This window comes from Mya arenaria, chromosome 3 (assembly GCF_026914265.1).
Source record: "Mya arenaria isolate MELC-2E11 chromosome 3, ASM2691426v1".
Classification (NCBI taxonomy): Eukaryota; Metazoa; Mollusca; class Bivalvia; order Myida; family Myidae; genus Mya; species Mya arenaria.
Genome location: NC_069124.1, coordinates 16,622,326 through 16,636,136, shown reverse-complemented (window position 1 = coordinate 16,636,136; position 13,811 = coordinate 16,622,326). Strand labels below are relative to the sequence as shown.

The 13,811-nt window shown below is 35.2% G+C and overlaps 1 protein-coding gene across 18 annotated transcripts in view; it reads right to left on the bottom strand.

Moving 5' to 3' along the window:
• The window catches only part of LOC128228088 (unconventional myosin-IXAa-like), a 75,920-nt gene that overhangs the window by 42,339 nt on the left and 19,770 nt on the right, over positions 1 to 13,811 (bottom strand). For 17 of the 18 annotated variants that reach the window (XR_008259886.1, XM_052939179.1, XM_052939194.1 and 14 more), the window contains 12 exons: positions 12,353 to 12,452; positions 11,464 to 11,564; positions 10,457 to 10,511; positions 9,052 to 9,219; positions 7,403 to 7,516; positions 5,937 to 5,972; positions 3,030 to 3,164; positions 2,356 to 2,477; positions 1,969 to 2,113; positions 1,483 to 1,573; positions 709 to 810; positions 215 to 302 (listed from right to left, as the gene is read on the bottom strand). Coding sequence is in view for 17 of the 18 variants with exons in the window: in XM_052939179.1 (XP_052795139.1) it covers positions 215 to 302; positions 709 to 810; positions 1,483 to 1,573; positions 1,969 to 2,113; positions 2,356 to 2,477; positions 3,030 to 3,164; positions 5,937 to 5,972; positions 7,403 to 7,516; positions 9,052 to 9,219; positions 10,457 to 10,511; positions 11,464 to 11,564; positions 12,353 to 12,452 (1,257 nt within the window). In the remaining variant the exon portion in view is untranslated. The remainder of the gene's footprint in view (positions 1 to 214; positions 303 to 708; positions 811 to 1,482; positions 1,574 to 1,968; positions 2,114 to 2,355; positions 2,478 to 3,029; positions 3,165 to 5,936; positions 5,973 to 7,402; positions 7,517 to 9,051; positions 9,220 to 10,456; positions 10,512 to 11,463; positions 11,565 to 12,352; positions 12,453 to 13,811) is intronic. The other variant, XM_052939185.1, reaches the window with a different exon arrangement.

The window sequence follows — 13,811 nt, the reverse complement described above, 5'->3', positions numbered from 1 at the left end:
TTATGTCAAAATGGACAGCCTCTATAAAAAAAGTTAAATTTAAAAGATGTCATACAATAAGCTCAAAAATATAGACATACATGTATATACTTAGAAAAGTGCCATAAATACATATATGGGAATAGCAGACTATTTCATAAATGGCCATGCTTACTCATGGGGCAATTTGAAAGCTTACAATTATCAATTATAACATATCTGGTGCCCAACTTACCTAAGGAAATGACTAGAGTCGAGGGTGGGGATGTTGAGACCATCAGTCGGGGGGTGTTTTCGCCGCTGTTTCATGGCCTCGTCAGGGCCTGCAATCAGAAAAGTTAGCAAAATTTAGTTCTCTTGATACTATAAAAATATTTTAAAATTATAATTAAACAAATTTACCCCCTGATGACACAAAGATGCCAATATCTTAAATGAGAAGTGGTTCTAGAAATAACTAAGACTAAATCTATTAATTTATTCATGAAAACGAACTGAAAACCTAATAACATAATCCAGTCATTTTAAAAAAAATAAAAGGATTTACTAGCAGACAAAATGAAGAAAATGCAAAGTGTCATGCTCTATTTTGCCCATCAAAGGCAAAATTGAATAAAATTAAAACTGCGAATTTTGTTGATTTATGTTGTGTTATGATATACCTTTTTCAATACAAATGTTTATCATATACAAAATAACCACGCACACAGAGCTTTATCTTGTTCTTACCTCCCCTCTTTCTGAACACAATTCCGGCCTTTTTGAAGGCAAACACACTCTTTATGAGGGTTTTAATGATCGTCCAGCGTAACACCGCCACAGGGTCAACTCCTGAATAGAAAATAAAAGAAATATCAAAATGTAAATCTTAAGTATTAATCATATGTATTAATCATATAAATACATGTGCATTGTGCATGTATTTCTGCAATAAAAATGAGATGTATATTCTTATATTTACAACATAAATTGGTTTCTGAACATTTTTTTTGTCCACTTCTTTTAACTGAACACCAGGATCAGTCATTAGCTATTCACACAAGGTCACACAAAATGAGTGTAAAGCATAGATTTGTTGGCTAGGATCAACAATCACTTTACAATGATAGCATTTGCATTTTTCCTTACTAAAAAACAAAAATCTAGCCATATTCTATTCCACAATAAAACCCGACAACAACCTGCAGACTAAAGACTGACCAACGACCAGGTCACATCCTGTTACCAATTATGGTGCTACCCAATTAGAAATAGTGCTAATTCAAAACTTGATATTTTTAATTGAAAAAATGTATATATTATGTTAAAATGGAAATGATAGATACGTTACCAAGGTTTATGAAAAATAAAACATGTTTTTTTGTTTTGATGCTTGAAATAAAACCACCAGAGGTAACATCCTTCAGGTGCAACTTCCACACAGTGGAACTCCCATCCATATTTTATTAGACAACAAAACATGGTAGCCCATCTATTATTTCATAAATAATATCCAGGTCTTACCCATGAGTTCCCTGACAAAGGCTAGACTGCTGCTCTTCAAGTTTGCCACAATGTCTGTCCGTATCTGGTCACTGTTCTTCTCACGGAAGTCCTGAAAGCAGTTGAAACATAAGTTTAAAATTTAGTACATAATTGACCTTTACAAATAATAATGAACCAATCGAAACTTTATATCTATATAGGATCCTACAGGAGTTGCCATTTAATACAAAAATTAACAAAATAAAATAAGGAAGTTATCAAGTCAGCCATTTGCAATCATTATAACTTTTCTGTAACAAGTTTCTTCATTTTAATTAAATGGCAATGAATGTGAGATTCTTTTTATGAAATGACACATTTGTGCCACAAAATGAAGATTTTATTCATTTTTCATTACAAAATTTGACACTTTATTAGTTTCGCGTAAAGACATCAATGTTATATTACACTAGTGGTTTTCAAGGAAGTCATGTGAAAAACGTTTAACTCCTTGCCATATCTCACCTTGACTTGATATTTGACCCTGCCAGCGTAGTGTACGACAGTGAATGCCATTTCTCGCTTCTGAGGGGCCTCATAGTACACGTTGCCCCTCGCGTGGTGATGGTGGAATTTGCTCAGTAATGTGTCATTGGTTGCCCCAGGAAAACTGAAACATACGTTTACATTAAAACATGAACTATTCATTTTGAATTAATGCATACAACCTGACAGAGAAGTAAGTTGATGATCAGGCTATCAGAATCAACTGGAAAGAATAAAACCTTAGGCAGCTTTTTCTCAGTCTAATGTGTTATTTTTGTATTTCTTTTCACAAAAATGCAATACATATTTCGAAAAAATATTTGTTTGGGTATTCTTTTGTAACAAGTTTATTGTAAACCCTCTTACTTGCACTCTTCATCTAGGAGGGAGAAAAGTCCCTTTCCCTTCTTGGAGAAGAGTTCCAGACAGCCAGTGTTGTCTATGAATTCTATGTTCATCCATTGGATCCCTTCCTTCTTGTACTCCTCCTGAAATTACATACCAACTGGCTGGTAATTCACAGGAAAATATCATTTTCAGTAGTTATTTCTGTGGTTTAAAACAAGCCATCACACCGTGCACTGGTAAAATGCTTAACCAGCTTGCTCAAATTTCTCAGAACTTGTTCAAACATTTAATGCCAATCAAAATAATTTTGGCTCGTTGATCCAAAAAATGTCAATGCTGTTATTCAAATTGACCACGAGTTGACAATTTTTAATTAAATATAGCTGATGTAGCTGTAGTTACTATAGAAAATACCAGTCGGCTTAGTTACTTCAGAATGTACCTGTTCAAATAGTAACTACAAAACATACCAGTTGGCTTAGTTACTTCAGAATGTACCTGTTCAAATAGTAACTACAAAACATACCAGTCGGCTTGGTTACTACAGAACGTACCTGTTGGCATAGTTACTACAAAACATACCTGTTGGAGTAGCTACAACAGAAGTACCTTTTGGCATAGTTACTACAAACATACCTGCTGGAAAAGTAACTTCAGAATGGACCTGTTGGCATAGTTATTTCAGAATGTACCTGTTCAAATTTGAAGATGTGTTGGTTGAAGTAATACTGGAGATGCTCGTTTGCGTAGTTGATACAGAATTGTTCAAAGCTGTTCCAACGGAAATCCTCAAACCCAAATATGTCGAGGACACCGATAGAGTTACCCTGAAAACACAAGAAATTTAAATGATTGTCATTTTACTTTCCTTTATAACAACAGTGGTGGAAGCAAGCAGAAGCACACAAGCCCTGCACTGGTTAACTGTTTGTCGAACTTGTTCAAAATCTGAATTTTATATAGCAGTTTGATTTTTTTCTCCATATTTTAAGACAAGCAGTTATGTTATAACTCAGATTGTTGATTTTCATGTCTGTTACAATGTTTGAGAATTTGTAAAAGAGTGAACTGCGAACGGTTTTAAGCAAAAAACACTGATTCATTCAAATTCTTCAACAGAATTAACTTAAAGGTAGAGTTTGCATCTCTATCAAAAGATCTTGGCATTTCTGCTTCTTTTTTTAAACAGTTAACCACAACAAAAACTGTTAAGTTTTAGTCAAAATTATCAACATCTTCATTCGGCAGTTACATACACACAGACATCACAATGGCATACTTCACAACCAAAAACAACAAATGATGACAAAACAATATCCATTCATTACCTAGTGCAAACAAGAGCCTGGCAGAGCAAATGCCAAAGCTCGTCTGTTGTTTTTAAAATGGAAGGGGCTTTACTCAACAATATAAGGACTACAGTTATGTGTGTATGGTCAATGGCTAAATGTATACCAAATTTCATTGCAATTTCTTGAAACGTTTTCTGAGTTATAACCAAGGTGAATGTTTTGCACCAAACACTGCTGGCAACTGCACAAAAGCTATGACTATACCACGACTTTTTTCTTCATAAATAGATGAGCTGGAACCAAAAACTTCATTTAGTAGAAGTATAAGGAAAACAGGATATTAATCTACATGAATAATCAGCCTATGTTCATTAATTACTTATATAGAGATCCTTTTCTTATGAATCTCATGGTCAAATACCAGGTTAAAAGGTCATAGGTCCTGACATCATTATTTGACCCATGGCAAATACTGATATAGATATTACATACCCGACCTGATCAATTTGCTATATATATATATATATATATTGCAAAATTTAACCCTCCCAAAATTTCACGACTTGCATTATACACCTAAATGAACTGGAACTGAGGTGGCATGCATTGTGTACTAACCAAGGTAAAACTGTTGAGTGCAGCTTCTGTATATTTATCATTGATCATGATCACTCAGAAGTGTTTAATTTTAAGGGGAATAAAAACTAGCAAACTTAATCAAACAAAGTTGAAAGAAATAGCTCAAAGATGTTTGCTAAAACACTCAATCTATGATTATCCTACTGTGATTATAGGTTTAGAGAATACAACTATAATTTTAGAAGTTAGGCGGTAGTTTTAAAAACAGATGCAAAAATAAGAAACAATACTTTGTCAAAGGAAATAATGCAAACCCAGGCGTCACAAGCAGATGCTAGCGCTTGTCTTGTTTTCTTTTAAGTCGAACAAGGAAAATAACTCAATGATGATTTAACCTGGAGTTATAGGTCATGCTACGAATAAGCATATTATCGCTGGCAACATGTGTACTAAGTTTCAGGAAAACATCAAATACTATTTTTGGAGAAATGACCTTGGTAAAAAATTAGCAACCCACCGTAGCAGGTGCCATGGATGACACACCTAGGCTATCACAAAACCTTCACATCTTTTCTTTGAAAAACAGATGAGCTAATAAATGAATTCTGTTCTGTATTTCGCTGGTTACCATCACATTTCTATTAGATGACCAGTACTTGCAGTGTTTTGCAGTGTTCTTCCAAAGCATACATACAAGCACCTCTGAACCAATTTGTTGAATAAATATGAATTTGAAAGTGAGTAATACTAAAATAGCCATTAGCAAAACAACAAGGGAAAGTCTCAGTTTGAAACTAAATAGTCATTTTAGTCTAAACAGTCGAACCCTGTTGGTTAAAACTTTTTTGGCTTGAATCCCTCGTTGGCTCGACCTGGATGTAAAGGACCGATTTCTTTATGCTGAAGCATTTTCGTTGCTGTCTAATTTTACAAGGCTCACGGTATTTTCGCTGGTTCCTGGATGTTTGAGCCAACAGGGTTTGACTGTACTAATTCATTTTGGTTTGATTGTGATGAAAACTGATAGCTTCTGGACTCCGGCTCAAGGCTTCTTTCTAGGTAGAAACCAGTATTGTTGTTGGTTTTGAGAGGCCGCGAGGAAGTTTCAATTATAGGGATCAGACCCTGAACCTCTTGGGTGAGAGGCAAACACTGATAGACCACTCCCACTCTCAAACAATATTATGTGCACCAAAACTGAACACTTGCAACACAGATGGACAGCTGTTATTAAAGACAGAACATTATTAACTAAACATGCTGTACTGGAAAGTCAATATCCAAAAGTCAACTATGGGAACTACAACATAGCAGAAAACACATGCACGTGCTCAAAACAATTAAGTAAAGAAATCTACAATATCAGACCTAATCATGTTTTAGAACTTGCCTTTCTGATTAAATGGGATGGAACTTAAAATGATCATTCCATGCAAATCATTCATCGTTGCATAAAGAACAGATAGTTCATATTAATTAAAAGGTAAAACATACAAAACATGTTTTTTCGGTTTACAAGGCCATACTTAAAAACAATCAGGCTTTAATTACCTAATGTAAAACACTACTTCAAATTCTTCAAAACTAGATATGTAAAATTTGAAAAGCAATCCCTTTGGTCAAATAAGCAAGTTCGAAACAGAATATGTGGATGTTGTGTAGCAATACAATACAGTTTAAGGTTAAGAAGCTAGCTAAAGGCGGCAGGGCACACAAAGTCCTGGGTACCGTATGTCGGTTAAAGTTTGTCCTTTCCTCTTCCTCCTGTGGTAAACAGGCATGGCTTATCAGTGGCATTGTATCATTATGTGCAAGATGACATTTTAATTCTATTTGAAGGCAAATATTTCCAAGAATAAGCCTAACCATGGCTTATCAGTGGCATTGTCTCATTATGTGCAAGATGACATTATAATTATATTTGAAGGCAAATACTACTAAGAATAAGCCTAACAATGGCTTATCAGTGGCATTGTATCATTATGTGCAAGATGACATTACAGTTCTATTTACAGGCAAATACTACCAAGTATAAGCATATCCATGGCTTCTCAGTGGAATTGTCTCATTATGTTCAAGATGACATTATAACTATATTTGAAGGCAAATACTACTAAGTATAAGCCTAAACCTGGCTTATTAGTAACAAGAGCGAACATCAACATTCGTCTGTAGTTGTTTTGAGTTTAAAAGCCACTCAATATTTATTAAATCCAGAGTTGTGGGCCTTCCTAAACATGCGTAATTTGTCACTGGTAACATGTGTACCACGTTTCATTATAATATCTATCAGCTTTTGAGTCAATGTTTAAACATTGTATGCCAAAGCCGATGTCAACACCAAGGCTGTCACAATACCTTGACAGATGGATCTTCGAGAAAATTGACAAGCTTCAGAAAACCAGACAAGCTAACAATTACTTAAGAGATGGCTTTTTAGTTAATCTTATATTGTGTTTAGCTTACCAATCAGTGTAACATTATGCGTGAGGTTTAAATATCAAACAGGTGACATAGAGTTGCATTTGAATGGGACTACCAAGTACAAAGCAATTTTGTGTGAAATTATTAAATTTTGTTGGAGGGCGACTGCTTGTGATTTTCAAAACACATACAAAGCCAAACAAGAAAGCAAACATATAGTGGCCTGGCATGAAATTGGAGAAATTCGCAACTCTTAGGATTGGGTTTATTCAAGCCAATAGAAAAACTCTGGGAAAATGCAATGCGAAGTATTGTTTAGTGGCCTTGCATGAAACTGGAGAAAATTCGCTTCTCTTAGGATTTGGTTTATCTTAGCCAATACAAAAACTCTGGAAAATTGCAATGCAAAGCATCGTTCCGTTAACACTACAATACGAGAATCTACTTATAAAGTCTTTATTTAAATTCTACCTAAAATCATTATATGCCTGAAAAGTGAAATGTCCCTTCTATTAAAAACCATATAAAGGCGAAATAAAGCCAATTGTGTACATCTATTGAAAAGACGCCGAAACATCCCTCTATAAATATTCATAACTTTTCAACCAATGAGACACATAATAACCCTGAACAAACAAATTCTCAATGAGTTTGTCACAAAAAATAATTGTTGTGTAGGCAGAAATTAATTTTAGCGTCACATAAATTATCCAATAATAAACCTATAAGAAAACAGTAACTCTTCTTATATTCTACCCCATGCCACCTACCTGGTGTTCGCTGTTATGTCGCTTGGCGAGGAGCGCTTGGTTCACTTTGAGCACAATCCAATCAAACAGGGCACCGTACAGACACTTGGCCATTGCGTCACGTGTCGCTACAGCCTGTGAAGTCAAAATTTTATTTCATATGACAGGTACAACTCTTAATTTACACATTAGTTGAAACTCTGTTAGATTCAGATTTATACAAGGCTTAAAAAAAAGGTTGTTTCTGGTCACCGGACCGCCCCTATCTATATTATTTATTATATATGTCTCCCCCCCCCCTCAATGCAGTATCCAAACTTTTTAGTCCGAAAATATGGCTAATTTGCTTATTTCACAACTAAATTTATTTCAGCACTTAACGGTGCATTACTTCGTTGCTCTATATGGCCATGGAAGATGCCGTTTGAAAGTAATTTAACATACCTTATTACCATAAAAAACCATCCTACCAGGTGTAACCTGCCAACAGCAGTGTGTGTATACCACGTGATAAATTGCGTCATAAATGCTATGTCGGAAGGCAATGTTTTGATTTGAAAAAAAGACTTTAAACAAAGATATCTTCACTTTTAATTTACCATTTTAAATGAAACATAGCGCAGTCTACGCAGCTTACGGAGCCCTGCCTTCAATCTTTTACCAGATTTTGATTGAGAGTTTAGTTTCTTTAAACACTTCGACAAACCTTTTCACAATACGGCCGTCTGACAGAGCACTGTCAAAACATTATTTTGGAAACAGGTTTGTCGAAGTGTTTGATGAAACTAATGACTGTATCAAATTTCGGTAATAAAACAAATGCGGAGCTCTTTAAGCGGCATAGACTACCCTTTGTTTCATTTAAAATGGTGTTGTGAAACAAAAGTTATCTTTGATTTAAGACTTCATTTTAAGCAAAATGTTGCCTTCCGACGTAGCATATATGACGTAATTTATCACGTGGTATACACACACTGCAACAGGTACCTTTTAGGACATGTGACGAGAAACAAACATATTTCTTTTTTAGGACTTACGTAATTACTTTCATTGTTTGACACACAAGTTACCTGATCATAATTGTAGCACACTTCATGAGGCCCTGATAAAAACTTGTAGATTAGCATGTTTGAAGTCAATGGTAATAAACTTTTTTATTGAGTGATACAAAGATATCTGGATAAATCAATTATGTGGTCCTCAAACATTCGTTTCAGTAATGGGTGTAACACAGCTAATCCACAAGGCTGTTCTTAATTATTCTAAATGCAGGTGTATTTGCCTGTGATATTTGCCTTAGAGTATCATGCATTTTTTTAGAATTTGGAAACATTATATAAGTAACAGTCCAAATAACTGTAGGAAACAAATTAACTATCATTATATTGCTTTATAAAAGGGACAGTTACAGACCAAAAATTCTAATCCTGGAAATTTAGTTTGAGTATGAATCAAAGCAGGATAAAGGGGCTTAGACAACTGTTGGAATTGTTTTTGAAACCATTCATATCCATTTCAAGGTACTTCCTACTATTTTTAAATGCAAATGTCCAGGAAATAAACAAACTTAAACAAATCTATGATATTATGAAATAGAAAGCTTTCAATCCTGAATTTTATCATCCCTGTTTGAATAAATCAAAACAATTATCGAACAAAAGTCTCCGTACATGTTCCATGCGGTGAGTCATGACTACGGTCTCATCTCCTGCAATGGTTTTCTTCTGGGTGAGAGCTTCCTCCAGTGTTTTCTTCTTCACCATGAGAAGACGTGACACAACATCGATTGTCTCTGGGTTCGTTATCGTCACTGATTCGTCATGGTGTTGGTCCCCTTTCTGAAGACAAACATAAGAATGTTCACAAGAGAACCGCAAATGGGTGCCAATGGTCGTCTGTTTTACTCATTGAATAATGGGGCATAATCTGACTAGTATTAAAGCCAGAGTTAAGGGCCTTGATACACATGTGTGTATTGTCACTAGTAACTAGTAACATATGTACTAAGTTCAATGGTATTATTTGAATGTTTGAGTAATAGCCAAGGTTAAGGAATTTGAATTACAACATCAACAATGACACTAAGGCTATCACAATTCCTTGACTTTTTATTTTGGAAAAACAGAAAAGCTTATGATTTTATGATTAAATCAGGACCATTGGTTTGAACGCCTTTTTCCGACCCAATGTTAAATCCTGTAAAAATTTACAAATCAGTGTTTTACAAATATACCAACGATTCAGATTAAAAAGGTTTTAGAACAATCAATAAATGAAATGTGTTCAATTTCATTCACTGTGTGATGTCATATAGTTAGAATACCTAATAGATTAAAATATTTAATTTGATTAGCTTTAGTCTGTACCAGGGTAAGGAATCATGTGACTTAAAGGGGTTCTCACATGGGTCACCACGGGTCACAACTGATGTAAACAAACCGGAAGTAATATTAATTTCTGAATAACTTTTTTGATAGAAAAGATATGAAATTATTTCTTAACCTATAAAAAACCTATGCTATTTTCTGCTTCCACACATGTGAAATATTTTAGATTTGTTTTTATTTTAATGTTGCAATCCTTGGCCAAAAATTCCGTGTTGCATCGTTCTAGGAAATTCCATCAAGTTGAAATTTTGGCCAATGATCGCATCATTAAAATACAAGCATATCTAAAATTCTTCACATGTGGAGAAGCAGAAAATAGCATAACAGATATCTTGTTTACATCGGTTGTGTCCGAGGTGACCCAAGTGAGAACCCCATTCAGTCATGTTATTTCTCACCCTGTGTTCTATTGCCACCAACAATAACAGTTGTTTTCACTTTCTACATCACAACCCGGAACTAGCGACCAGACAACCCAGTTTCATCCCTCACGATCTGTGTGGCATCAATTTCATAATCAAAGCTAATACACTATAATAAACACCCACAATTTTTATACCCTAAAACAAACCACAGACAAACTGATTGTGCGTTGTTGTGATGCAAGACATATTTCCCATGTGTATATATGCCAGTTTCCTCCCTCGTACCTTCCACCCATGTCGGAGATATCAGTAAAGATGATTACCTTTTTGAATGTAACATTTCCCAGATGCAACACTGCTGAGAGAACTCCAAATATTCTGAAAACATAAACGAGGTTAATTGGTGAAAAAATGCTGGATTTTTTTATTATCATAAATATGTCAATATTAGCATGGTCCCTTACTGTTTACAAGTAACCGTCTGTACTTTCACAATGTACACAAATTATGGCAATTATAAGAGTATCTCGGTTTTTCATAACAATGTTTGTTTCACTGGAAAGATATCAAATTTATAATTGGATGATAATTGAGAGAAGACTGTATTTTCTTAGAGAAATAAAATATCTCAGAATAAAGAACAGACAGTGATACGTTCAATATTGATAACAATATAGAGCTGTTCTCCTTGAATTAAAAACAAGTTTTTCCTTGAATTAAAAACAAGTTTTTCAAGTGAAAATCATCCAACAAAACTTGACTGTCAATATTTAAAACTGTGTTTTCCAACTATAATGGCAATGATACTGTTCCCTTTCTTTTATAGTGACAATGTATAGTGCCCGCCTGCAGTGCGAGAGGTTGTGTTTAATCTGCATCCTAGCAAATAACAATTATGTGCAGTCTGTTAGATTCAGTGCAAGACATAAAGGACACCTTACACAAAATTAGCCTCAGTAGGCAGTTTCTGTAACCAGTTATTTCAAACATATATCCTCATTTATATAATGTAATGCTACTGAGTTAGCTATTAGAGCATTGCAGTAGGGTCATCTGCAGTGCAAGAGGTCAGGAGTTTGATTCCCACCAGAGCTGTACATAGCAATTTGTGCAATCAGTTACACTACAGATAGTCATATCATTTTTATACATTTATATACACATGTGTGAACAGAGATAATTTGACTATCTACATGGGCTATTTAAGAAGGGAAAACTTAATATCATTACAGACTGGCAAATCTTTTCTGAGTGAGCTTGGACACTTGTATGTTTTCTGTGAGAGCTGGAAAAAAGGTACCTGTTTTTAATAAGCATAAAAAAAGCATACCTTTTTTGTGTGAGCTGAGAAAAGCCTACAATCTCCATGGACTGTTTAAGGCGGGAAAACTCGTTGGCCTCGTCCTCCTCCTCCACGCTGTCACGATCACTCTGAAACACACAGACAGATGCACATATTTATGAATGTAGGCCTTGTCCATTCATCAACATTTCACATTAAATATTATGATAAGTTTTCCTTAATGATATAGTTATGCCAGTACTGTAACCTACTTCTGGACTTCAAAATCTTTACAATATCATTTTGTCCAATACACTTTAAGATGATGAAAGTCAATCAAATTTACAATGAATAAATGACTGGTCTGTGACTGGATTGTTCTGTGTTTTATAAATCCTGGGGCATACAGACCGTCTTGTTTTGGGGGATAGGATTGCAGTTCACAAACCTTTAGGAGGCTTTCCATGGTGCTCATAACTGTTTGAGGTAGAAGTAGCCTCCTGACTTGCCAAAGTGCACATACCTGATGGAGGCAGAATTAGTCCTTTGGCTTGCCAAAGTGCACATACCTGTTGGAAGTAGAAGTAGTCCTTTGGCTTGCCAAAGTGCACATACCTGTTAGAAGTAGAAGTAGTCCTTTGGCTTGCCAAAGTGCACATACCAGTTGGAGGCAGAAGTAGTCCTTTGGCTTGCCAAAGTGCACATACCTGTTGAAAGTAGAAGTAGTCCTTTGGCTTGCCATAGTGCACATACCTATTGGAGGTAGAAATAGTCCCTGGGCTTGCCAAAGTGTACATACCTATTGGAGGTAGAAGTAGTCCCTAGGCTTGCCAAAGTGCACATACCTGTTGGAAGTAGAAATAGTCCCTGGGTTTGCCAAGTTGCAAATACCTGTTGGAAGTAAAAGTAGTCTTCTGGCTTCCCAAAATGCACATACCTGTTGAAGGTAAAAGTAGTCTGTGGGCTTGCCAAGGTGCAATTTCTCCCTCTCCAAGTCTTCTGCACCCTCCAGAAGATAGTAGAACACATGGTAGTTCCTGAAAAACAAACATTTCTTGTTAAATAGAAGGAAATCATACTAAATAATTATATGGCTTAGAAATATTTGACAAAATTTAACAACATTTAGACACATTCTTCTTTAAAATTCTTTTTCAAAACCAAAGCTTTGAGGCAAAGAAAGCATTAGGGCGAATGGTCTAGTGGTATAAGTGTCAACCTCTCACCCAAAAAGTCTTCAGTTCAATCCCCAACAGGGTGAGGGTAGTCTTGTGTTATATGGACCACCAATTGGACTTCAGTTCAATTCCCACCAGAGTGAGACTGGCCTTATGGTATAGGTGTTCTCCTCTCACCCAAGACCAAGAAGTTGTGGATTTAAACCCCACCAGGGTGAAAAATGATCCACCTCTCAACCGGTGGAAATAGGGTTTGAACCCCAACAGGCTGAGGATGGCCTTGTGGTCAAGAGATATAGTTGTCAGATTCACACCAAAGAGGTCATGGGTTTGATCCCTACCAGTTGAACGTTCTCTTAGCCTCTCAGAAAGTATACAGTACTGACTCAGTGACATATCAGCAATCAGATGTTATCATGATTGAGCTATAATTAGTAAAAACCCAACCATGAACACATGCTATTACCTCATAAATCAAACACATACAATTTTAGGCCTGTTGAAAATAAACAAACTACAACTAAACAAATATCATAATGATATGACTAATTTCTTCCCATCCCAAGATGACACATGTTCTTTATGACTTTCATTTCAATTTACAGGAGACAAGGAAGATTTCACCTGTGAAATTTCAATAAAATGCAAATCAGCAAATATCACCTTTGTTCACGAACAGTGCACATACCTAAGTTTGGGATCTTAATCATTTACTGCTTTATACACTGCCAAAGAAAATAACGGAAGTAATACGCAAATGATTGCTAAAAAACGTTTTTTGCTGGAATGAGGGAGTATCTTCACATTACAAACAAAATGAAATGATGCCCAGATCTTTGGGGTTTTAATCATTTATTTCTTAATATATCGTCAAACATTATACTTTTCACTTCAGGAGTAATGTGTTCACGATTGCTTAAAATTTCATCTCTAGATATGACTTCAATGCATGTTTTTTTGCTAAAATCAGGCAGAATCTTAATATTACAAACAGAATGAGATGCACAGATCTTTTAGTTTTAAATCATTTCCTGCTTGATGCATTGTCAAAGAAAGCATATAACCCTTCAGGAAGTAATACTCTTATGATTGCTTAAAAACACATCATATAAAGATGGTTTCTTATTTCATGCTAAAGAATCATAGAGCATCTTCATATAATTATAACAAATGGAATGGATTGATATAGCATAGATAACATGGAAGATATTTGTCTAT